The sequence below is a fragment of the Marmota flaviventris genome, chromosome 7 (assembly GCF_047511675.1).
Source record: "Marmota flaviventris isolate mMarFla1 chromosome 7, mMarFla1.hap1, whole genome shotgun sequence".
NCBI lineage: Eukaryota > Metazoa > Chordata > Mammalia > Rodentia > Sciuridae > Marmota > Marmota flaviventris.
Window position 1 is genome coordinate 58,084,761 of NC_092504.1, and position 25,253 is coordinate 58,110,013.

The 25,253-nt window shown below is 37.9% G+C and overlaps 1 protein-coding gene across 3 annotated transcripts in view; it reads right to left on the bottom strand.

Annotated features, from left to right (window-relative positions):
* Rassf6 (Ras association domain family member 6) overlaps positions 1-20,610 on the bottom strand; it is a 40,867-nt gene extending 20,257 nt beyond the window's left edge. The window contains exons 1-2 of one of the 3 annotated variants that reach the window (XM_071614339.1): positions 20,464-20,610; positions 11,847-11,944 (exon numbers count right to left, since the gene is read on the bottom strand). In XM_071614339.1, the coding sequence (XP_071470440.1) occupies positions 11,847-11,911 (65 nt within the window). In that variant the 5' untranslated portion in view covers positions 11,912-11,944; positions 20,464-20,610. The other 2 variants (XM_071614340.1, XM_071614341.1) reach the window with 2 other exon arrangements.
* Between the last annotated feature and the right edge of the window lie 4,643 nt (positions 20,611-25,253).

Below are 25,253 nucleotides of genomic sequence, written 5' to 3' on the forward strand. Positions count from 1 at the left end.
GTTCCATGGAAAGATGATGGGATGTCCCACATATATGGAAGGATCTAAAGTCTGGAAGAAACCTAAAGTAAGTATAGCATAAGAATTTATAGTTAGGAGATTTAAAATATTATCAAGGCAGTTTCTTGTCATTAAAAAGGGGACACTGATTTAATATATGCTAGTAGGGTATGTCAGTATTAATTTCAGCAGAAATTTCAGAGCCACTTAAATGGACCCCTCTCCCATAAAAGAAAAAAAAAATCTGTGCATCTTTCTCCCTCAACCCTTAAAAAGTTCCCCACCCAGCATAGATCAGCTGCTTAGTACAGGCTGCTCAGTTGCTCTAACAAAGGTTTAAAATGGTTTCTGGTATTCTCAGTTTATAAACTTGAGATTTGTAGAAGTCACAGAATTAGACATGAGGAAATGGACATGAGGTTCAAACATACTTTACACGTGACACATAAAAAAACTGATTTCCTAAGAAAAGATCCCTTTTCTCTGAAACACAAAATATCCTATCACAACATTTAAGGATTTTCAAAAAATCATCACCCACTCTATCATGGACATGGTGTTTTTACCTGAGGAATGCCAAACTTCATATATACTGAATTTCTAAATAATGCACAGACTCATAAGCTTCTCTTAGGATAGAAGTTGGCACTCTGACACTGGCTGTAAAGGAGAGGATTCTGATGGATGCTCAGAATTCTTCATCAGAGCCTCTTGCAGAGAGCTAGTCTAGGAAAGACTTGCCGCTGGGTGGCAGGTGTAGGGAGGGATGGAGGAAATCCCAGAGCCTCTGTTCTTTTAAGCTCCTGTTTGGTTTTAATGAGTAATAGTGGACCCAGAACAAACCATAAAATGCTCAGGTGTACTTTGTACTGTGGCTTGAAATGCAGCTGCTCAACAGATGGGAACCACCACAATCTGATGTTTGCCATGAATAATACATTCAGTGAGAAATGAGTTCTCCAATCTCATTCAGGCTATTTAGCTGTCTAGAAGAAAAAAATTTTATTTGATTATATAAACCTGTAAAAAACCTGAGCATGGGACATGATGATAAATGGAAGTGAATCATGCCTCACATCTATAGATAGACAGATGTCAAGTATCAGTTGTAGTAAGAGTTTTTCTTCTTGTTTTTATAATGATTAGCAACATAATTAAATGGCAATTCTATTTCTTCCATTGAAATTAAAAACCACTGTTCCACTCTTGCTTCTTAAAAATTTAGACCTACTATGGGCAAAACATAAATATCACATGTGGTAGATAACCCAACACAAATTTCAAAGGCTGCTAAATGATGTAAATAAACTTCAGGAGAAAATATGACTACCCAGAGCCACCAAAGGCATATTTCGCCTTTTGCTACACGTGGCTGACCTTCCTGAGTTTGTTTCTTGTGCTTCTTGGAGACTTGCTGAAAAATGTTCATGGTTCAAGATGAGCTACATAGTGACAGCAGCATTCTGCTGTGTGTGTTGCCATGTTTAGAGCAGAAACCCAAAACTTTCTCCTAGAGCGTCAACAACAACAACAACAACAAAAAAAAACTAAGCCAAAATAAAACACTTACTTATTCTTTTGTACATTTAGTTTTTCTATCCCCAGCCTTGGATTTTGTTCATGATGTTAAATTTTTAGCAATGAGATGATTCAACAATTTCATGTTAGCTACCAAAAGGTGAGTTTAAAATTTTCTGTTTTTATAAATAACTAATAACTATACAAGTAAAGTTAACAAGGTGAGTATTTGCTGGGATTAAATTTGTGATTTTTGTGTGTTGTAATTCTGTATACTTTCCAAACTATGTAGTAAGTATGTCACACTTTCTTTGTATTTTTTCATAATTTAACAACCAAAAAAAAAAACCAGTACAAACTTTTGCCTTTTTAAATGTTTTTAAGGTGGAATCAGGACAACAGAAAAGAATAAATAAAGCCTTGTCATTAAGCCATTTGCCAAGACAAGCCCTCATTCCACATTACAGATGTCTGCAAGCAGAGGCAGAATTCACTCTTTATCCTTCATTACTGTCCACTCAAATCTTGGAAATAAAATTGCAAACTTTGGCAGCCCCTCTTCTATAAGTGGCTGTGGCACGGATCTTCTTGCCCTTGGCTTCATCCAGGCTCCACTGATCAGGAAGAATGTTTTCCATCTGGGCAGAGACCTTCCTCAGCCAGCCAAGTGGGTTATTCACATTTCCATTGCAAATGAAGGGATTGGATTCCAAAGGCTGAAAACTGAGAAGTTGGGGTGGGGAGGGCTATCTTGACCAAAGTAAAACTGCAAATCCTAAATTATCAGGGAGCTTCACATTTTGTTGAACTTTCCTGACTTCAAAGCCCAGGAGAGGGGCATCTGTGTCAAAGGGGCTGCCTCTTTGAAATGGAAGTTTCCTAGCAACTCTGCTGGAGTATCATTAATTATGATGGTGGTTGGGATGGCAGAACCTTCTATTTGTTTACTCTGCCCTTCTATGCATTTCTAGCCTTAGACCTTAACTCCTTCAGTGCTGATGACTGTCAAGAAAAAGAATCTGGGGATTTCCTGCAGTCTATTTGTGATCTAATCAACAAGGTAATTAAACCATACTTGTCTCATTCCCAACAATAAACACTCTCTGGCTGCTTAGGGTCATTTTAAAACTTTTGTATTTTCTAGGACATTCATTTTTTCAAGATTGCCCCTGTAGAAAATGGCGTTTGGGCTAACTGATGGACAGAAGTCTTGTCTTCACTCAGGTACTCAACTCCTAGGACTCAGAAAGAGCAAAAGGATTAAAGATTAAGGAAGAAGGCCCCAGTATTAAAAGAAACTTGAAGTGATCTGCCCTAGCCTCTAGTGAGCAGACACAGAACAAATACCCAAAATATTTTTTATGTAAACTTCTACTTGGACAGGAGTTACAGCAAATTGAAACAGTGTCACTAGTTGTTAGTAAGGCATGGACAGGGGAGTAAAAATGAAGAGACAAAGATAGCATGACTTTTTTGTTTAATGCTAGTGCTTCTGAAGAAAGCAGAAATGTACTCCAGATCTGATATCTGGTCATTTTTCAGAGGACCCTTTCATAAGGGTAAATATCAAAATTTGATATTTTAGTACCTAACATGCTTTTCAACCTTAAATGAGAGGATGTACTTATCTCTTCCCTTTCCCTTAATATTTGGCTCCTAAAGTTTAAAGGAAAAAAAATTTTAAATGCACAACCTGTTGTTCCAATTGGCACATGCAATGAACTGCTGCCACATCAGACCTCATTTTTCTGTTACCATAAGCAGCTGACATCCTTGTCCTCAGAGCAGCTTATGAAGCTAGTGGACAGGAAAGAGGGTGAGGAAAGGCTCTGCCCTATCCTCTTCTCTCCTGGCCCCAGAAAGGCAGAAGCAGGCTCTGATTCATGGCCCTGATGCATTCACGAATCAGTACCAATTTTTATATTTTGATAGTAATCCAAAGTAGAAACTTGAACTTTGGATAAATGCAAATTTGTTTCTTGTTGTAGGTGATTGTTTTGGAGGGAACTGATTGAGAAACATTCAGTGGGTAAGAAAGTCCTATTTGAAAACTACAGGAACATCATGTGCCCCTGAATGTATAGACAACATGAATTCCAGGTGTATATCTACTCGAGTTAGATATGTGGTTCTCAAACTTGAACTAGCACCAGAGTCACTCAAAGGGCTATTGAAACTCAGATTGCTGAGCTGCATCCTTAGTTTCAGTAGGTCTGAGGCAGGTACTGACAACATGCATCTCTAACAGGTCTGCCGGGTTCTGGTGCTACTAGTTCAGGAGCCACACTTTGTATTCCACTCTTTTCCATCTCAGGTCACTGAGAAACTAGGTGATATATATATATATATATATATATATATATATATATATATATATATATATATATATATATATATATAAAATATGTATTTATTTATATATATATATATATATATATATATATTTAAGAGACAGGAAGCTTTCTACTGACAGACTGTAGTTTTAGATATGTGGTCATTCTAAATAGAACTAAAATGAACACTAGTAATCAATGTAGAAACTTGTTCTTACATTAGAATAGCAGCACTATGTAGGTAATCACCCTGCCCCTTTATGTTGAAACAGTATTTCATTCAGGGTGACACATGTGAAGTCATACCAATGCTTAGTTCTTTGAGGCTAGTCATTTCCATACTCATCTGTATTCAACTGAATTTTACTAAGGAATTACTATATAACAGACAATATAATAGATTCTAGGGATCAGTAATGTTTAAGAAAAAAAAAAAAAAAAACTAGGCTCCTGCAGTGGTAAGATTCACTTTCTAAAAGAGGATGAGAAAAGAAAACAAAAGAACAAATAAACAATTTTATAGAGGAATAAATTTGATGAGAATAATAAAACAGGCTTATGTGATATAGCACTAAAGAAGGTGACATTTTAGAGGAAGTCTGAAATATTAAACTGGAATGTCAATAATGGAAAGGAGCCAGCCACAAAGAGTCAGAGAGAGAGTTTCCAGGCAGGCAATGATGGAACTGTTGTGTCTTGTATGCAGGACTAAGCTTGGCATGTTTGAAGGAAAGAAAGAAGTAAAAAGTGGTTCAAATGAAGTTATAAAGGCCCTCTGGGCCTTAGAGCCTACACAAGGAGTTTGCATCTTACTCCAAGTGCAGCAGAAAACCTCTGAAGTTTAAGAAGGTAGGTGTGATTTACATCCCAGAGAGAGATTCTGACCTATGGGGGAGAATGGACTGCAGGGGCAGGGAATGGTAGAGATAATGGCAAATTGGACTGGACGGTGAAAGGTAGTTGGATTTTGGAAGTATCCTCACTGTGCAGAGGATATAAGTGGGAGAACAGAGCAAGTAGACTGGTACCTAACTGGTACTTAGGTCTTGCTTCTCTTTCCTCCATGGTTTACTCTTACATTTTATCTTTTTCCAATGTGAGCCTTTTAGATTTTTTTTAAAGCCAGTTGAAAAGTAAACAGAAATGCCCCACACAGAGCTAGTTATTGCTGAAGCAGAGGCCAGCATGCTGTAAGACAACACCCTTTGCATATGGAGAGCTAGGGCTATTGTGCAGGTGGAAGATGACTGTCTGGCTTCACAGTCTGATGCCCCTTGTTCTCTTGGGAGGGGAAACGATCTGCCTCTTTTGTTTAATGAAGTCTTTCACTTATTCTACTGATATGCCTTCCAGCCTCATGGACCTCTGGGACTGTTACTTAACACAACAGTGGCCAGTGATTCTCAGGGTCATCAGTGTGAGCATGAGCTGGAGACAGGAGCTTCCCTGTCACATGGCCTCTTCCACTCACTGGCTCTTGCCTTGCTGTCCATGACCCTGGCCCCTGATTCTTCCTATTTCTGACAAAAAATATATTAATCAACCCATTGTTTCTATTCTGTGTCCTCCATCTATTGCCTACGTTACATCTAGAGAATACAGAACATGTCTAATCATACCATCTGCTTTGCTTAGCATCCTTAAACATAAGTCTTTCTGCTGCTCTTGGGACAAACCCCCTAAATTCTATCACAGCACATAAAGCCCTGAGTGGTCCCTCTCCTGCCTTCCTATTTAGCCATCTTTTAAGAGATATTCCCTTGTGTCCTGCACCATAGCCACCCTGGGCACATTTCACTCACTGATACTCTGTGGTCTGGGATCATAAGGAATAGAGGGAGACTTCCCCATGTCAGGAATACACTCCCACCAGCTCCCCTGAACCTTGTTAGCTCCCTCCCTATTCAGATCTCAGTAGAAACAAAATTTCTAGGAAGAAACTATCCTAGACACCTTTGTTTAGGCAGGGTCCTTCAGAATATGTATCTCAGTTTGTCTTGGGCCTTCAAACCTGCAGTTCTCAAAGTGTGATCCCCAGACTACAGCCCCTGCTTAGACCTGCAAATACTCACCAATGCCAGACCAAGTGACTTAGACACTCTGGGGATGGGGCCCAGCATTCCTTATTTTAATAAGTCCTCCAGATGATTCTGCTAGAAGCTCAAAATTGAAATCTGCAACTCCAGACTGTAAACACTGTAAGAGTTGGCTCCTTGTCTGTTTTTCTCAAAACTGAATACTAATCCAGTTTCTGGCTTATGATATGCTCTCAAAAATCATTTGATTAGGGAATAAAATATAGAAAAACGAATCCTGACCTACTAATAGGGTCAAAAATATTTAATTAGTGTAGAGACACATCCAGAAATTCAGGTGAATTCCATACATGTAATATACTCTGAAGTCTTTGAATTTTGACTTAATCAGACTTTCTATGGAAACATTTCATCTATCTTGCAAAGAGCTATTGTTTTTCCATTGACTGAAGTGATAACATAGGCAATGTGTAGTAGGTAATTTTTACTGTGAATAATAGATTATACAATAGGTTTTTGTCATATTGCTATCCTTAATGATTATTGACAATATGTTTATTGGAAAATATTGGACATAAAGAAAGCTTAATACTATCCTTTTCCCACATATCTGTGGGTGATGTTATTGACCTTCTATGACATAGTAACGTGTGCTAGCCAGCTTTTTATAATTTATTTTCACTGGATAACCAGATATGAGTAATATAAATTAAAAAAAAAAAACAGTTTCTCATGTAGAAAAAAGAACTAAATTTAAAAGGAAACAGTTCCAAGCACATGTTTCAGACCCTTTGTTTCTGGCTTATTTTGAATCTTGACTCCTTTTTATAAAAGTATGTCAGAGAGGTCTCCACTAGTTTTGTTAAAGACAGAGATCCAAGGTTTTGCAAGACAGTGATGCCCTCTTCATAACCCTGTCTTCAGAACTGGCTGACACTGATTCCTGCACAGTTTGCTTTTATTCTTTTGATCAGGAGAAGACCCTGGAGATGGAACCTGCCACATGCTGCCCTCTGGCTCTAAGGGCAAGGTAGGAGGTGGCCTCCTGAACACTGGTTCTTTGTGTTTAATTTGTACTTTGAGGTGCAGGTGGCTGGTTCTTTTGTTTCAGCAAAGAGTTCTGGCCAACGTGCTTGGAAAAATAAACTGTTTGGAATAAAGCACTTTCTGCTAAAATTTATTACATCATGCTAATTAAATGCATTCACTAAAGACAGGAATGCATGTGTGACTTTCAAGCTGCTGACAGAAGAGTCAAACCTCCAAGGGTTTATATCATGTTCCTAAGCAGCAGAAAAAGTCAAGTTCTGAGAGTGAAATCAGATCTGTGAATTTGAAACTGGATTGGAACTTCTGGGTTTTGTTTTGTTTTGTTTTTGTGTTTGTTTTTTAAACACGGAGCTAGCATTTATGCACCTGTGCCCTGATTTCAGCCTACTACCTGAAATTAAATGCTATGAAAGCAGATACACAGAACCAATTTTTTTTTTTTAGGTTAGAGTATTTGCCATTTGAAGCAGCAGAGCAGTGATGACTCCAGGCAATGAAACAGCAAGTGGAATTGTCGTCACTTAAGCATGAAGGTAACCAATGCCAACACCCTTCAGCCAGGAACTTTCTACCCTCAGAGAATGCTCATCCAGGAATAAGACACAAATATTATGCTGCCTACAATACCATTAATATCAGGACCTCTTAACTTAATGATCATATATAATGCTGATGAAACTTGCTGAAAGAAATTTTCAATTACATAGATTTGATTAGACTATTAATTTCTGTTGTTTTCCTGTATTTTTGTGCAGAAAAATGAAAATACCTTAATAAATTGATCATTTCTACCTTGTTTACTACAAAACAGTTCACATAGAGAGTTGCAAAACTACTTAAAAGTAAATGAGTGTGTGTGTGTGTGTGTGTGTGTGTGTGTGTGTTGGAACAGGGTAATGTTTGCAAGATTTGTGGTAGGTTGGGTATGAGAATTGGCTAGTGGCATTGTTATAATTTCTGGTTAAAGTTTTGCAGAGATTTATTCTGGTTCCAGGAATGTTGTTGATGTCAGGAGGTCAGAAGTTCTGAGAACTTTAATCCTTTTTTCCTCTGAGAAGTTCTCAGACTTCAGAATGTATCAGCATCACCTGACCTTGATTTGGGAATGGAGCCCAGGATCTGTATCATTAGCAAGCATCTGATGTGGAAGTGGTGCCATGGACCACTGTCCTCAAGTCTGGTGTTTGTGGAATTATGCTACGATATTTTTACTTCACATTTGGAGCTCTAATTAACACATGGATCTGAGAGCCTGAAAGAGGCTCTGGATTACAGAAGACAAACTACAAGTCCTTCATTATGCCAATTCAGAATATGACACTAAATAAAGGTCACTGATCTCAGATTGTTCTTTGGAAATATCCTCCAAATAATGTCCACTGGGACATATTTTACTGCAGAGAATGAAATGGGAATGCACATAGGTTCTCAAAATGTGTTAGTCTTCTTTCTCTTATATTGATAATTATCAGAAAATTCTTATAAAATTGTTTCTAGAAATTAAAAATTAGACTTTTATATAAGGTTTTAAGGCTAATTTGTAAGAAAGATGTTACGGTTTGCATGACGTGGTGACTACCAGTATATGGATATGTGTCTACTCCAGTGGAAGCAAGAGATAAGTTCACACTATATTACACAGGTAAACAAAAGAAGGAAATGTGGTGTTCTGGGATGACAAGTTACCATTGGCTGGTCATGGCTACAAATGAAATTTTATATAAATCCATTGAGAATAGAACCAGTAGCTCAATACAAGTGAAAGATGAAGTTGTTCTAGAGAAACTGAAAATGAAGGAACTCCAGGGATCTAGAGAATAAAGATAAACATACACATAAAAATGGCCTGGATTAAGAGAATCAGGACCTCCAGGTGCAGACAAGAGTCAGGAAGGGCATAGAGGCTTCTCTGCCACATTTGCTTTGGAATTTTGTCAGAGAAGCGAGGTCTTTGCTCATGGAAATGCCAATGAGTGCATCCAGAGAACAGGACTGCCATTGGGGCTGCCTGGCGCCAGTTTAGAGTAGGTTCCAATCTGAATAAGGAAAGGTCTATGGAACTGAGAGAAGCCTTTGCTTCCTTGGGATAGAAGGTAGAGAGCTACTGTATCACAGCTGAAGTAGACTGAGGGAAAAGGATGGTAACTTCAGACCAAGAGGGACGGCCTTGGTGTACCAGTGTCCTGGCAGGACAGGGTGGGAATCATACTTTTGTGAGCTGAATTGAGTCAAGCAGAGCTGCGTAACAGGAAAATAACGACACAGGTTGTTCATCTGCCTCTAAGGCTACATACTGTCTCTTCTCCAAACTTCCCTCTCCGTCAGTGGAGTAAATTTGTTTTAATTGCACAGAAAACCTGTAGGCAAAAGGAACACAGGTGCAGACGGTATCTTTAGAGGCACTTCTCTTCCTTCTGTAATTCTCTTTGGGAAGAGGCAATGAGGGAAGGGGACTATCTCTCAGTCTTTTCCAGCACCTTTCTGTCCACCTCCTTCTGTTTTATGTGACTGTGACCTTCACTGGCCTCTGCCTTTCAACTGCCCATCTCCTCAACTTCCCTTTTTGTGAATCTCCATCAATACTTGGGTTTCCTTGATGACTCAAAGTGGTGTCTTCTCTATTTTACCCTCTACACTTGCTTTTCCTCTCTGTCCAGTCTCCACATTCATTCTGTCCACTTTTCACCGGAGGCTCTTCTGCCTCGCCTTCTGTTTTTTCTTTTCCAATTTCATTTCAGCTTTTTCTAACATTGGTCCTTGAATCTTCATATTTACACTCATCCCCTTGGTGATTGTATTCAATCTCAAATGTAGCATGTCCAGGAATTCTTGGTCTTTTACCCCAGAATTGCTCTTTCTTGTGTCTTCATAATATCAGAAAGTGTTACCTCATTCGTTTAGACCAAAATCATTACAATCATACTGGACTATTCTTTTTCCCTCATATCTCACATCTAGTCTTTCAGGAAATCCTATTGTTCCTTCCTTTAAAATATAGTCTGTCCCTCTGTCTGAGCAGGGCATTGGTTCTAGGAGCCCCAGCAGATAACACAATATTCAGATGCCCAAGACTCTGACATAAACTGATGTAGGATTTGCCTATCACCTCCAAAAACCTCTGTAGACTTGAGATCATCTCTAAATTATTGATAATACCCAATACAGTGTAAATGTGCTATATAAATAGTTGGTATGTTATATTTCTTAGGAAATAATGACAAGAAAAATGTCTGCACATTGTCAATATAGACACATTTCCCCCCCCTAATATATCTAAGTTGAGGTTGGTAGAATTCACAGATGTGGAACTCATAGTTATTAAGGGCTGACTAAAATCTGACCATATATATAATTTTTTCAACTTCCACTGCTGCCACCTTGGTCCAAGCTACCATCATCTCTACCCTGGACTATCAGCTCCATGGTAATTCTATGCTTCCACCTTTGCACCCTCTCCAATGTGTTCCTAACACAGCAGCCACACTGGTATTGTCACTCATGTGTTCATATTCTTCCTCAGCTTCTTATCTTATTTTGTAAGAAAGGTCAATAGCCTATGAAATAATAGTCTATGAAACTCCAATGTTCTGGCCCCATTTTGTCTCTGTCTACTTCTATCCCAAACCTTCTTCACTTTCCCCTAAGGTCTTTCTCTTTCAGTTTACCTATACTGGCCTCCTCAACACTCACTGATATGCACCTGCCTCTGGGCTATGGACTTGCTCTCCCCTTTGCCTGGAATTCTTCCAGCCACATACCTGCAGTTTTTGTTCCTATGCTCTCTCCCCTCTCAGGCCTGAACACAGAGCCTTTCCCATGGGCTACCTCCAATATTCTTTACTCCCTTTACTATTTCATTTTTATTTCTCACAACTTTCAGCATTTATCCTTCATATGGACTATATCCCCCTGCTCCTGGGCACAAAATATAACTCCCTAAAAGTAGGGTTTTGTTGGGTTCGTTGCTGAATATTCAGATTCAGAAAAGTATCTCTCCGCAGTGAGCAGTCAGTAAGTATTTGAGGAATGAATAAAGGGATCCTCTCTTTCACTTTGTGTCTTCTTCCTACCCTCATATTTCACCCTTGTCCTCTAGCTCTTTAAATCTTTGACCATATTAGTTCCTCGTTCCCTCTGCTTCCTAGCCCCCATCAGTATCACCCACTTCCCTGTTCCATTGGCCTTATTTCCTGTCCCATCCCTTGTTTGACTTGGTCATGGTTATTTCTTTATTTCTTTTCTTTTTCTTTTTTTGACTATTTTTTTTCTTTTCTAAGTCTTTACCTGTGCTTGGCCAGGTTTAGTACTCATCTTTGCTCTTAAAGTTTTAAAACCCTTCCTCTATTATTTCCAGAGCAACATAAGATGCTATAACCATGCATAAGAAAACACTTGTGCATGTTACCTGTATATTAAATAACCAGCACACCAGTGGGAACCAGGAAAAAAGAAGTGTGTCCTGAGGAGCAAGGAAGGGAGAGGCCAGGAGAGAACACAATGTTATTGGCCACAGAGCCAATTCTTTGGGTGTATCTTTTATGAGGAGCCTTGGAGCCTTCACTTAATCCTGCTCTCAAGATCACTGCAACTATTAAAGCAGAAATGTAACTTTTATGGAACCCAAACCACCATTAATGAACTATGAGTGACTGTTCCACAAGAGAGTATGGTTTTAGTGGTCTTAGGAATATACTTTTTCAACTTCTTATCCAGAATCTCAAGTGATGATTCTAACTGTTGATCTTGTTAATCATTTATCAAGCTTATACAACTCTGAATGGTATATTCCATATTACTTCTATCCCAAACCTTCTCCCCTTGTAGTCTTCATAATAACAAAAATGTTAACCCCATTCACTGAGCAGGTAACTGGTGAGCAAGATGACATATAATATAGGTATATAGTTACCTGGTTATGAATGTCCTCTCATTGATGAAGATCCAGGAAGGGTACTGGTGGGCCATCATAGTCATCTTCACCCCCTTTTGAGATGGTATGAGGATACCCTAACCATAAGAATAATGTTAATGATTTGTTCTTGTGATGCATTCATAAATTAGTTTCTTACTTAAATTGAATGTTTGATTGTGTCTCTAGCTTATAAGACTATTTAGCGGAGCTTTCAGGTGATATTTCATGCATGAGCAAAAAGGAGAAAAACGAGTTGTGTAAATTGAAAAACTACAGATGCAGTTGCTCAAGGAAGGGAAGGATTGGGCAATTTGGTTTTTGATGTATTTTTCGAAAGAGTCCTCTTGTGTATGAATCTCTAGGAGCATTTTCCTTCAATTACAGCAACTTAGCCCCAACTAGCTGGACCCTGCCCTAGTCAGCCCAACACAATTTCAAGTTTCCAGGCAACTAAAATCAAGTTCTGACTCGAAGGGTTGATTAAGGATGATATAATATCCTCATGTCTCCTTCAGGCTCTGGAAACTGTGGTCAGATGTGAATAATCTCCTTCTTTATGAGTTCATGTAAATGGCATTAGGGTGTGGTCAGAAATTTTAAGCAAAATATTTTCTAGTTCTAGTTTTTGCAGAAATTTAACTTTGAATTATCCTTGCTCCAAGCTTACAGAATCATAGGAAACATAGCTAGAATAAAAAGGTGGGATGGAGAGGAAAGTCCAGAAAAAGAATGTGCACGTATAGAATATCCTTCTTTTACTTTTAAATCAGGTTATTTTGGTTTGGTAAGATGAGTGGATACCAGGAAGGAAGAGAAAAGAGCAGCAATTCTGCTATTCTCATATAACCCCTGAGGTCTCTTTTCCCTTGTAACATTTTGTTCCTTTCCCCAGGCCTCTGAGCTGAATGCTTGACTGGAGTCCCCTTTTATGCTTTTACCATTCTGCTCTTCATATCACCTTTTTGGGCCCAAACCTCCCTGGCATCTCATTCTTAGTAAATTCAGCCTAATTCATTCAATCTGACATTTGAACTTTCTGTTATTCTACCCAAACTCTCCTTTTTAAACTCAAAATTGAAGCAGGCCTTATATTCAAATGAGATTTCACACCACTGAGTCTCCTCTCATGGATTCCTCTTGCACTGGAAGGTCCTAATCCCCGCAAACCCAGCCTCTGCTTCCTTTTGGTCCTCACTCAGGTGGAACCTCTGTAAGTCTCCCCATAGCCTTTTTATCTGCATCTCTATGATTCTACTTTTGGCTTTCCATTATCATCATTACTGATTTGTGCCTAACTTCATTCTTTATTGCTGTCCTGTTGCTCAAAGAGTGGTGCTCCCCTGTTTGGGAATGTCATCCTCTTTGGCAGCACATCACTGGCAGGGGTCTGTCTCACCAAGGACTTGGTCAGAAGTTTAGCCAAAGCAACTCTGCAGTATGGAAGCCATAAGGGCAGGTTAGACTGCCCTGGGACATCTGAGTCCATGAGCCCAACAAATCTCATCCATTGACAGGATTTGGTCCGGGATGTCTGGTTATGCAGTCCGTGCTCTAACCTTGTTCCTAGAATTTGTCATTATAATAACCCACAAAAAGGATTATAGATGCCCCATAGCTAGATCCCCCCAGTAATGACCCCAGATCCCAAATACTACCTTTTCCCTCCTCAATCTAGGTTATTTACCATCTATTCCTTTATCTTCCCTGCATTTCTCATCCCACATTTCAATGGCCTAGGCTTTGCCAAATTGTTCATTTTCTTTGACTCACCGAAGCACTTGATGAGATTGATTTTTTCTCTCCCTTTGAAACACTTTCCTCCAGAGGCTTTTGAGACAAAATGGCAATAATGACCCTGCTGCTCTATTTTCTGATTTCTCACAGGGCTCAACATGTTAGACTCCTCTGCTCACTTCTCTATACAGTCGCTACATGATGCCTGGTTTCAGATACATTCTGTCCTCTCTTCTACACTTTCTTCCAGGGAAGCTAATCCATCTGCAGCCCAGCCTCTTTACTGAGTTCCAGACTCACTCATCATCCACTTAATCTCTATTTAGATGTCTAATGGGCATCTCAAGAGCAGCATGGCTGAAACAGAACCACTAACTTTCTCCCATGCTCCAGAATTCCCTCCTCCACAATTCTTTTCATCTACCCAATTGGGTACCAAAACTAAGATTCAGTCTTGATATTTTTCCCCTTTCTTTGCCAAAAGAAGAATCTAACCTAAATGTAAGTCCTATTAATTATACTTTCAATATATAACCTGAATTCAAAAGCTTTAATTTCTTCTGCCATCACACTAAGCCAAGCCACCATCCTCTTTCTCCTGGATTACTGTACCAGCCTCCTCCTAACTGACTGCCCTGTGTCATGGTCTCAATGTCTGTGTCTCCCAAAAGTCATATCTTGAGATCTTATCCCTCATGCATGAGAGGTGGAAAATTTAGGAGGTGACTAGGTCATAAGGATCAAGCCATGATGAGTACGATTAGTGTCCTTTTTATAAAAGAGAACTTGGGAAGCTGCCTTGCCCTTCCACCATGTAAGGACATAGTTAGAAGAAACTACTTCAGAACCAGAGAGCAAGCCCTCATCAAACACTGGGGATATTTTGAACTGAAGAACCATCAATGGAAGTTTCTTATCATCACAAAGTGAAGATTGGCAGTGATGGACTAAAGAATCATTATAGTAATTTCCCAATCAGTTCCCTCTCCTTGTATTCATAAAAATCAAAGAATCATTAAAGAGAGCAAACAGTTGCTATGTAATTATATTGCCAGACTTGTGATCTATGCTAAAGTAAATCATGGCCAGCTTCAGAAAAATTACAGAAGCCTTGACAAAAAAAAATTTCAAAGCTCTTTACATTATTCTCTGACCTTACGAAGGAAGACAGTTGAATGGAATTTAATAGAAAAGGAAAACAACATAATTTTTTTCATAGATAGCATATGACAATTGGATAGGAAATAATATTTATCATGTCTGATTTAAAAATTGGCTTAAAATATTCAAACAATTCAAATACCTAAAAGGCAAGAAAGTGATTTGGTAAAAGTATCATTGATATTATTATTTGCTAAAGTGAAGCACAGATCTATGAATTCAAATAGCTTTCCCTCTGTATTTCCCCATTCCAGAAAATTCACAGAAAATTGAAATCTGGTCGAGTCCCTAATGAAATCTAAATTGTGAAGACTTAGTAGTAGTCTTAGGGTCTAATTTAGCTTTCTTAAAGGCTTAAGAGAAAGACAACAGAGAGGTCATGAATAGCAAAGACAAAAATGACTTATGAAGAAAGGAAAAGTTGGAGGTCTACAAGTTTTGAAGTCTGTCTTTGGATGTTCAGTTCTTTGACTTGAAGAGGAAAATGATTGCTATGTGGTTTGCTTGGAGGGTGAATCATATAGTTACTATCAGGCCCTGGGGCCAGAGTTTATTGACTTAGATTATATATAAAATAAGATTATTAATTAATAAGTTTGTTCATTTGCTTTTCCATTTTGTCCACATAGAGTGGACCTCAAGAGACAGGGAATTTGACATGCCAGGAATTAAGTCCTGGAGAAATAAACAGCACTGGAAGAACCAGGCAGGTCTAAGCTGAGCGTGAATGGGAGAGGCCCAGGGAGGTGCGATTGTTCTGAGCAGGCACATGGGATCTGTAGAAACAGAAGCCCACAACAGACAGCCCTCAGCAAGGGGCAATGCTGAGACCTACAGAAAAAAATAATGTAGCATTTTCTGCTCACCTTGCCCTGCTCTGCACTCCTACCTAGATGTGGGCTTACCTGGATTCAGTTTTCTTGTGATCAGAATGCAGCCAGAGGATGGGGGAGGAAAGCTCAGGCCCCAGTGAACACAAATGGGCCAGTCACTTAAAATACCTTCCTGTGCCCAACCATGGGTTAACTAAATGGTTACTTATTTAAAAGTGGGAAATTTGATTTGCTTGTTTGTATATTCAACAAATATTTCTTGAGTTCCTTCTCTGTACCTGCTACCAGGCACAGGAAGTGAAGCCTGTGTCTGTATCTCTATCGACAGCCCCTTGTTCCTCAGATCACTTGAATATGTGAAGTGTCACAGTGGTCAGGATTTTACAAAGAATTACAAAACAAAACAAACCAATCAACTGAAAAGAAAACCAAAAACAACCTCCCCAAACCCCAAAACAAAACAGTTGCTAATTTCTCTTGCATTTGAACTTCCACAGCAAACTGGCTGCAGTTTTCTAATTGCTTATTGCTTTCTTCCTCTAACCATGTATTATTTTACTTAATTTGTTGACTAGATCCTTTAAGAAAGGATCATTATTATTCATGTTTCTTCAAGAGTGAGTGAATATACACACACACACACACATATAAACATTTATACAGTATTGAATACATTCAATATTCAGGGAAACATTTAAAATATTAACAATATATTAAGAGTTATAAAGATATGAAAGTTTATTTTCATTTTGAACTCATATGTACTTTCCAAATTCTATACAAGGAACATATGTTATATCACATATATGCCCTGAATAAAAGTAACTAAAAAGACAAAATACCAAAATGTATCCCATTGGAATAGCAAGTGTGTATTTTAATTAGGAGTTAAGATTATATCAGTGATGGTAAACATGGAGTTTTAAAAAAATGTTCCATCCTGAAGAGGCAATGGAAAGTTACAAGGATGTTTTCAGCCCTAAAATAAAACTGTTTTCTTAAGGCTATGATCTAGAACCTGGGAGTAGGGAAGAACAGAGCCATGCACAGATACATCACTCAGGGGAAACCAGACAAAGCTATCAGCTTCCTATAATTCCATCCATTATCCAGTTTGAAAAGAAAGGAAAAGAGTTCAAAGAAGTATGGTTTCTGGAAAACATTTGGCTCCATTTTTTACCCCTGAAGAATGTGCCTCATTTGCAAAGATGGTAAAGGTTGGGAGGAGAAATATAAAAACTATCACTTTATTAAGTGATATTGTTTGCAGTTAGAAATTGTCTTGAGATACAAATAAAAATTGATTTCAATTCTTAAATTAAAGACAGGATTAAACAGTATATGGGTCAAGCAACCGACTTCTAGGTGACCATGCCACGGCTGTCAGTTCAAGTGGAATCTCATTTGAAGTGTCAAAGCACTAATATTCCATTGCATATTTACATGATGCTAATGTAGTGCACTTTATTCTGCCTGCAGTGTCCTCAGGGAGGTGAGGAAAGCAGGAGTGGAGGATGAAGTGAACTAGCATGAAGCCACTTAGGAACTTGCTACCACTCCACTTGCCAAGGGTATATTCTGAAATTGTGGCTGTGATGGAGCTCAAAGATCTTCTCCTTCATCTGAGTTTTCAAGAAGAAATCTTAAAAGTTGATTTCACAAAGATCCTGACTCATTTTTTCTTGTTCAGTATTGGCTATGAAAGAATCAGCACCCTTGCTTTTTGAGCTCCACTTACTAAACTCTGGGTGATGATGCAGAAATTTTCCTACAACCATTTAAACTAAGATTACATCCTCTTGCATAAAGAGGAGACAGCTCCATGTTCAGGGACTGAAAGCAGTGATACCAGTTGGTTTGATACTTAAGACTGTATTATGAAAGTAAAGAGATCACAATCAGTGATAGTTTTGAAATATTGAGATAAATTTTTGCAACAGAATAGTTTTTTAACTCTAAACTTCAGAGCAAAGAGAATATTGAGAAGCTCTTTCTTAGAGGCCGTGTTTTCAATTTGCCTTTATTTGAATTTTTTTTAAAATCCAAACTTACAGAAAGTCCATATGTCTCCAGCAACCTGAATTCCCTATTTACATTGTAATCAGCAAATCTGTACAAGTAAATGGACTGCTAGCATTAGGTTTTTATTTCAATTAAAAGAATAGGATGCTTCTTATTTCGGAAATTAAAATGTACATAAGGTATAACATTTTAAATTATAATTATATATATATGTATGTGTGTGTATGTGTGTGTGTGTGTGTGTATGTATATAGTTGTTTATGGACCTTTATTATATATATAGTTAGTTAGTTGGTTGTTGGGCCTTTATTTTATTTATTTATTTAAATGTAGTGCTGAGAACTGAACCCAGTGCCTCACAAATGCTAGGCAAGCTCTTTATTACTGAGCTACTTAAGACATTACATGTATGTTACACTATGTTGAGCTCTTTCCCTCTCTCTTGGATTGATCAAAATATTTAATAGTGCCTGGTGTGGTGGTGCACACCTGAATCCCAGAGATTCAGGAGGCTAAAGCAGAAGGATTGCAAGTTCAAGGCCAGTCTCAGCAACTTAGTGAGACTCTGTGTCAAAAAAATAAATAAAAAGGACAGGAGATATAGCTCAGTGTTAATGTGCCTCTGACTTCAATCTTTAGTACCAAAAATAAATAAACAAATAATAGTTTACCATAGAGTGTTATATACATTCGAAATAGTAGAAAAACTCTTTCTATATGCATATATATATAATTATTTATAATCAACTAATTTAATTTAAGGAATTTAACAATATATATCAGCATAAAAGCATATTTTCTCTTTGAAAAGTATTTAATAAATATTCATATTCTAATTCATTCTACGCTGATTTGATTATTTTATAAGTGTTTAGATAAACTGCAATAATTACTAGTTAAGCCTGGAGGATAATAACATAATAAAGTTCATGTAGTTTGGCTTTAGAATTCTACCTAGAATTCATCAGTCAATACCTAATTATAAGTACATTGGAGTACCTCAACTCTACAATTTGAAAAAAAAGAATCTATTAAAACAATGATGGAATTAAGTTAGGATCAACTGCAAACCACTTAAATATTTTATGTTAATAAAATAAAAAGATAAAATGACATCAATGGAGACTACTAGTCATAGCTACTAAATTTGTCCCCCTCAAAGTTATAAATACTAATAAAACTAACAACATCATCCACAAAATTTCCCTTTAACTAAAACTTCATCAAATAAAACCACTTCTGTGTAATTTAAGCTTAAGAGGTAAGGACTGACAAAACACAGTTACCCTTATTTCAAGCTTTCACATATGAAAGTCTATATCATTTCAATGCAAAAAAAATCAATCTGTGCTATAATATTAGGACTTGGACCATATTGTCTATTTTGATCAATATTATTTAAACACAGACTATCTTGTGAAACTTGAAATGCCATGGGCTCCACAACATGAGATAGTAACTATTCGCTATAAAAGCTTGTTTTCTATTTTAAAATAATAGATTTACATAAATATGAATTTTCTAAGATCAAAGTGAGTGGCAGGTAAGTTTAAATTTGCCTCTACATAGTCTATTTTTTTTTTTTGAAAAGTGGCAAGAAAGCTGGTAATTTCATTTCTACTCAGAGAGATGATACTTGCCCACTTGCCACCTGCTCAGTGTCTTGGACCCACTGTCTTGAAACCAGTTCAGTTCCAGTGTCACCACACTGACTGGTCTGCCAGCTCAGCTCAGCTCACCTTCCCTGATGTGCCTTTTTGCCTGAGCTATTTTTTAAATTTGTTTTTTATTCATTTTAATTAGTTATACATGACAGTAGAATGCACTTTGATGCATCATATATAATAGAGTATAATTTCTCATTCTTCTGGTTATGCATGATGTAGAATCCTACCAGTTGTATATTTATATATGTACACAGGGTAATAATGTCTGATTCATTCTACCATCCTTCCTACTTCCAATACCCCTCCCCTACCTTATTTCTTAATTCTATTAGAAGGTGTCATTTCTGGAACACCTGCTAAGTGTTTAATTCCCACCAAAGCCTTATGTGGAAGATCCTATTATGATGATAGTTTTATAAGGACAGACTTTGGTGGCTTAGACAGGTTAAGTAACTTGCAAAGGGGCAAACTAATAAGTGGCACCTACTTCAGAATTTGTATTCCTAACTCATGGACCTCTATTTAATTACAATCGTTCTTTCATTGTTTGGTGAGATCTTAAATTATATCCCAAATCCTTTTCAGTTATTTGGGGGTTATTTCTTTGTTGCTTTGTGGAAACAAAAGTTCAACTGCATCCTCAATTTAAAAGATCCTTTGGATTTTATGATTCAACACATGTTCGTAAAGTCTTCAGAGAAGCAGGATGCCCTCCAGGAGCCTAGTGTCTTTGCAAGGGTATGCTCCAGGTAAAGGGTTTATAGAACTACTCCCTCCAGGAAGGGAGGAGGAAATGGCAAGGTTTTCTCCAAGCCCTTCTCCCCACTCTCTCTACTTCCCCACCCTCCCACAAGCTTACCTTGGTCAGGAAGGGGTATTCTGAGAAAAATCAAAAGGAAAAGTCATGTCCGGCTTCAGGCTGCTCCGATGCACCCATTCACCTTTACTGCCAATGGGATTCCGCTTTCTAATAATTTGCCCTCAACCTCACCCCAGAAAGTGGACTAGAGGGGTTCTTTGCCCGACCCCCATTTTCACCTGTTGTTCACACTGTGAGCGGGAGGAGCCTTTTCACCGCAGTCCTTGGGCTGAACTTGCACGGGAGAGTTTGTTCCTGGACTGGGTCGGAGGCTGGCTGCGGGAGACAGTGCTCTCCTGTCTCTGCCTGTCTGTCCTGGGGCTCCTCCAGTCACTCACCTGCAGGGGAGGTCTGAGACCAGCGTGGGCGTCGCGCGTGCTCGCTGAGCATGGCTCGGGCTCCGCGCTTGCAGTGGCCCCCACGCAATTAACAACCCGGAGAAGCTATTAATTATTGCTTTTTTCTATCACTGCAGGCAAGTGTGAGAAACCTGAGCCACTCCCAGCGCCTCGGTGCATGTTGGGAGTGTTTACTTTCTTAGAAACAGCTGATAGGTACACTCCTTCGCTCCCTGACACACTTCTTAAGTGAGCTGACATTCTGGGTGACGCTTGAACCACGGAGCTGGACGGATTTTAATCTCCATTCTATAGTCCAGCTGGACTCTAGTTGAATGGCTTGTGAGAAATGACGCTGACCAGGACTGAACACCATTATTCACATCTTTCCTTTTAAAATTTTCTCTTTGAATTTGAAATTCTTATTTTTTTTTCCTCTTGGTGTTTTGCCACCCAGTTTCCCAGCCAGCACCTTTGCACCCACAAGCAGCTTGCCACACCTCTGCAGCTTTCCCAACCCACATACCTGCAGGCCTTCCACCCCTGTGGCTCTGATTTAGTAGGTCTTGGGTATGTTGTGCGCTCATCCATATATTAAATATCGCCACAAAAGAATCTGGTCGACATCAAAGTTTGAAAACGATTTTAATAAAGTACAACCGAAGAGATAACTAATAACAACTAAGTGGATATGTTCAAAAGGTCGGATAGTTATCTATTTAGCCAGCGGTGTGCAAAGATCAGGAACTGTGAGATTTATCATTCTTTGGGCAAATAGGTTTACTGAATCATAATGAAAGCTTTTGCAATCTTACATAAGGACAGGTGTGACCAGCTATAACTTGTATTAGTTTGATCATCACATTGGCCCCACGTTCCCTGGTGTGTGGTTGGTGGTATAGACTGACCTTTGGATGGTGACTAACAGGACCTGCAGTGTTTACAGCTCCCAGGTTCCGGAATGCATGTTCAAATGCATGCTCTATCAGTATTGTCTATACTCAGAGGGGATCATTTGTTTATTATCAGCAACTGGGATATTGTTTTTTGCTTTTTATGTACAAGCATCTTTGAAGGTTTTATTTTGATTATTGTCTGCCAACTGGTTTCCTTTAGTTAGAGGCTCAGTGACTCGTCTTGTTTTTGAATGCTATAGTAAATAGGCCATTTTTTATTTTGGAATATGAAGAGTATGTAGTTACACATGTGCAGTGTAGAAAATTTATAAAACAGAAATGTAAAAAAAAGAAAACCCTACAATTTCCCTCACAAATATAAGTCATATAAGCAATTTGGTGAATGTCACTCTGTAGATATTTACCAAAATACTGCTACATTCAGTTCATTGTTTTATAACCTGCTTTTATCTCATAAAAGATATTCTGAGCAATTTACCATATGTCAAGGCAGTTTCTTCCTGCAATATGATTTTAACTAGCTGCACTGTAATACAGCATATGCATATACCACTATTTCATCAGTTCCTTTTTGTGAAAAAGTTGTACTGCTAAACAACATTCCAGCAAATGTTTATATATAACTACATACAACCATGATTTTTCATATTGATTTGTAAGATGTGTTTATATATTAAGTATATCAACTCTTCATTGTATTTGCTATGCCTTTATTTCCCATGTTGATTACCTTAGTCTTAATTGTGTTTTTTTTCTCGTGGGGGTGATGATTGGGGGGTACTGGGGATTGAACTCAGGGGCACTCGACCACTGAGCCACATCCCAGCCATATTTTTTTTGTATTTTTATTTAGAGACAGGGTCTCAATGAGTTACTTAGCACCTCATTTTTGCTGAGGCTGGCTTTGAACTTGCGATTCTCCCACCTCAGTCTCTGGAGCTGCTGGGATTAATTATGGTATTTTGGACATAGAAAAGATTCAAAATTTAAAGTCAAATATATTATTTTTCTTTATCAGTGATTCCTTAGTTTTATAAAAAGCTTTTCCATCTCTAGATAAATATGTATATAAATGTGTGTGTGTGTGTGTGTGTGTGTGTATCCCTTCTAATGTTTTGAGAGATTATTTATTCATTAAATTGAACCTTTCAACCCATCTGGACTTTATATGTTAAAAGCCATGAAATGGAAGTTTTCACTGGTCTATTAGGCAAGTTACATTTATCAAATAACTATAAATTATAAACTCCATGAAGTTTAGGACTCTGTCTACCTCATTCTCTATTTTATCTCCTGAGTTTAGCACAGTCATTGGAAGATTCAAGTTTGCTCAGGCCAAATGTTTAACCAGAACTCATGATCCCTTCCTTTCTTTCTTTCCATGCCCAGTAAATGAGCCAGTCTTGCTGTTGTACCTCCACTGGTTCCACCCCACATCTGGCCTACAAATGGCCTCCTAATTGATTTCTCTTCCCCAACTCTGTCCTATGAGAGGCAATTCTTCATCCAGACAGCATAATCTTTTGTAAACAATATTTAGACCATAACATCACTCTGATTTTCTTTTCTGAGAACTTCTCTAGTGGTTGTCCCATGTAACTTGAAGAAAGCCTAAATCTGAACTCCTTCCTGTGGTCTACAATTCCCTGCAGGACCTGGCTCCTTCCTATTTGACTGTATGGATTCTCTGATTCTTGGCCTCCCTGGTACTCACTTTACACTTACCTATTTGTCCTATTTGTCTTTTTTTTCCTAGAATAGACCGACACTTGTTTCTGCCTCACCATCTTGCCCCCACCTCCACCCCAGAAAGCTCTGCTCTGGTCAAAGCTGGTTTATTTTTATTTTTCTGTTTTTTTTCCTCTCAAATATTAAATCCTCAGAGAGACTTCCATTACCATTTTTCCTGTACTTACGGTGGTTATCACCAGTTGAATGTAATTTTTTTTTTGTTTGGGGCTAGTTCTTTATCTTACCTCCCCTCTCACTGAAATATCAGTTCTAAGAGATTAAGGACTTTGACCTCTAGGTTCACTGCTCTATCCCAGTATCTAGAACTATTCTAGCCCCTTGTCAGAGGCCCAGGGAACACTGCACTGGCTCATAAATAAATAATGATGACTTAACAAATATGTATTGTGTCAATTAATATAGATTATAGTTTTTCCTTATTTTAAAATGACATTTCCATCAAATAATAAAGGCATATATTTTTAACATGTTTCTAGTACTTGTATCCAACTGACCTACATACCTACATTGTCATCCATTTCATATTGCCAGTTTTATAATTTAATATCTGGCAGATTAATCTGATCATTATTTTTCCCCTAAAATGTTCTGGATTAATCTTGTCATATGCCACCATAAATAGCTATTCACTCTAGGATACTAATAATATTTATGCTTACATTTAGTGACTTTCCCATAAAACATTGTCACTGGCAGATTTTCCTAGGTCAATTGTCTAATCTATATTACCAATTGATACCTTCAGGTTCAGGAGGGAAAGGCTTCTAAAGTAGAGGTTTTTCTTGGTTGTAACCTTCTTTTAGGGTACTGAAATGAGTGTTGGATTTACCACTCTCATTTTGTTCATGTCTGTTTCCTTTGAAGGACTTTCTTACATTGATTCTAGGCGCGCCCATGTGACTTACTTTATCCAATGGGCCAGTACAAAGCAAGGAGTTTAAAACCATTTATGCATTGGACTTTTTCTTTTGTTGCTCTTAAAGTTTCCAAACACCATATGAACCTAGGCTAATCTATGGAATGATAAAGACTCTTGACACAGGTGCCCCATTACTCCAACAAATAGCCTAAAAGTAGAGCCCTTAAGCTAACTGACAGCTGATTAAAGATTCATAAATGAATCCAGCTAAGAACAGCAGAAAAACTGCCCAGCTCAGCTTAATTTCATATCGCCAACCCAACAGAAACTTGAACCACATTAGTGGTTGTTATTTTACGCTACTAAGTTTTGGGGTGGTGTTACTCAGCACAAACTAGCTGATACATCTGGTGTGTTTTTCACATACACATATATTCATGTACACAGAAACATACATTCACACCAATATATTACTACTTGGAAAGTAAGAGAAATGTTTGGATCATAATGTCTCCATACCACACATACAAATGGATCAGAAAAGAAAGAGATTTGAGTTATCATCAGGTTGGGTCATTTCCACAAACCACTAAATCACTCCTGAAAAATATTTGTAGATAATTATATCTTGAAAGAAATAAATGGAAAACAAGCAATTATCTGTTTTAGCAACATATGATCAAATTGCAGTAGGCACTTGTGTCCGTGTAATTTGTGACCTTATATTTCATTTCAAAGCTGAGGCTGTAATAAAAGCCTAGATATCAAGAGAAGTGTAAAAGGAAGCAGAGTTGCTCTGGACAATGAGGGAACTTCCATAAAAACCTAACTGGAAATTATCTACATGCGGAAGCCCTTTTTTATCACAAGACAACATAATGCTTTATTTTTCCAATATGTAAAGCTTAAAGTAAATATATTTTACAATTGGGAATTTTTGCCATAAAATTTTTAGTAAGTTGTAACAACTACAACGGATTAATTCTCTTGGGGAAAAAAATCCCAGCATTTTTGCAGAACTTGAAAAATAAATATCACTTCTTGTTTCCATTAAGGAACATTTGTTTTTCCTATGAAAACAAATGTAGAGTTTGATTTTTTTAAAAGAAATGTCTTTGTTGATAAAATAAAGACGGAGAAATTTTCTTTAAAAATTTTCCCACAACTCCATTAAAGCAATGCTATTATTTATGTATAGGTTATTTAAAACTTTTTGATAGTTGATGGATTTCTTAAAAGCTTCATCCTTTTGTAGTTATATT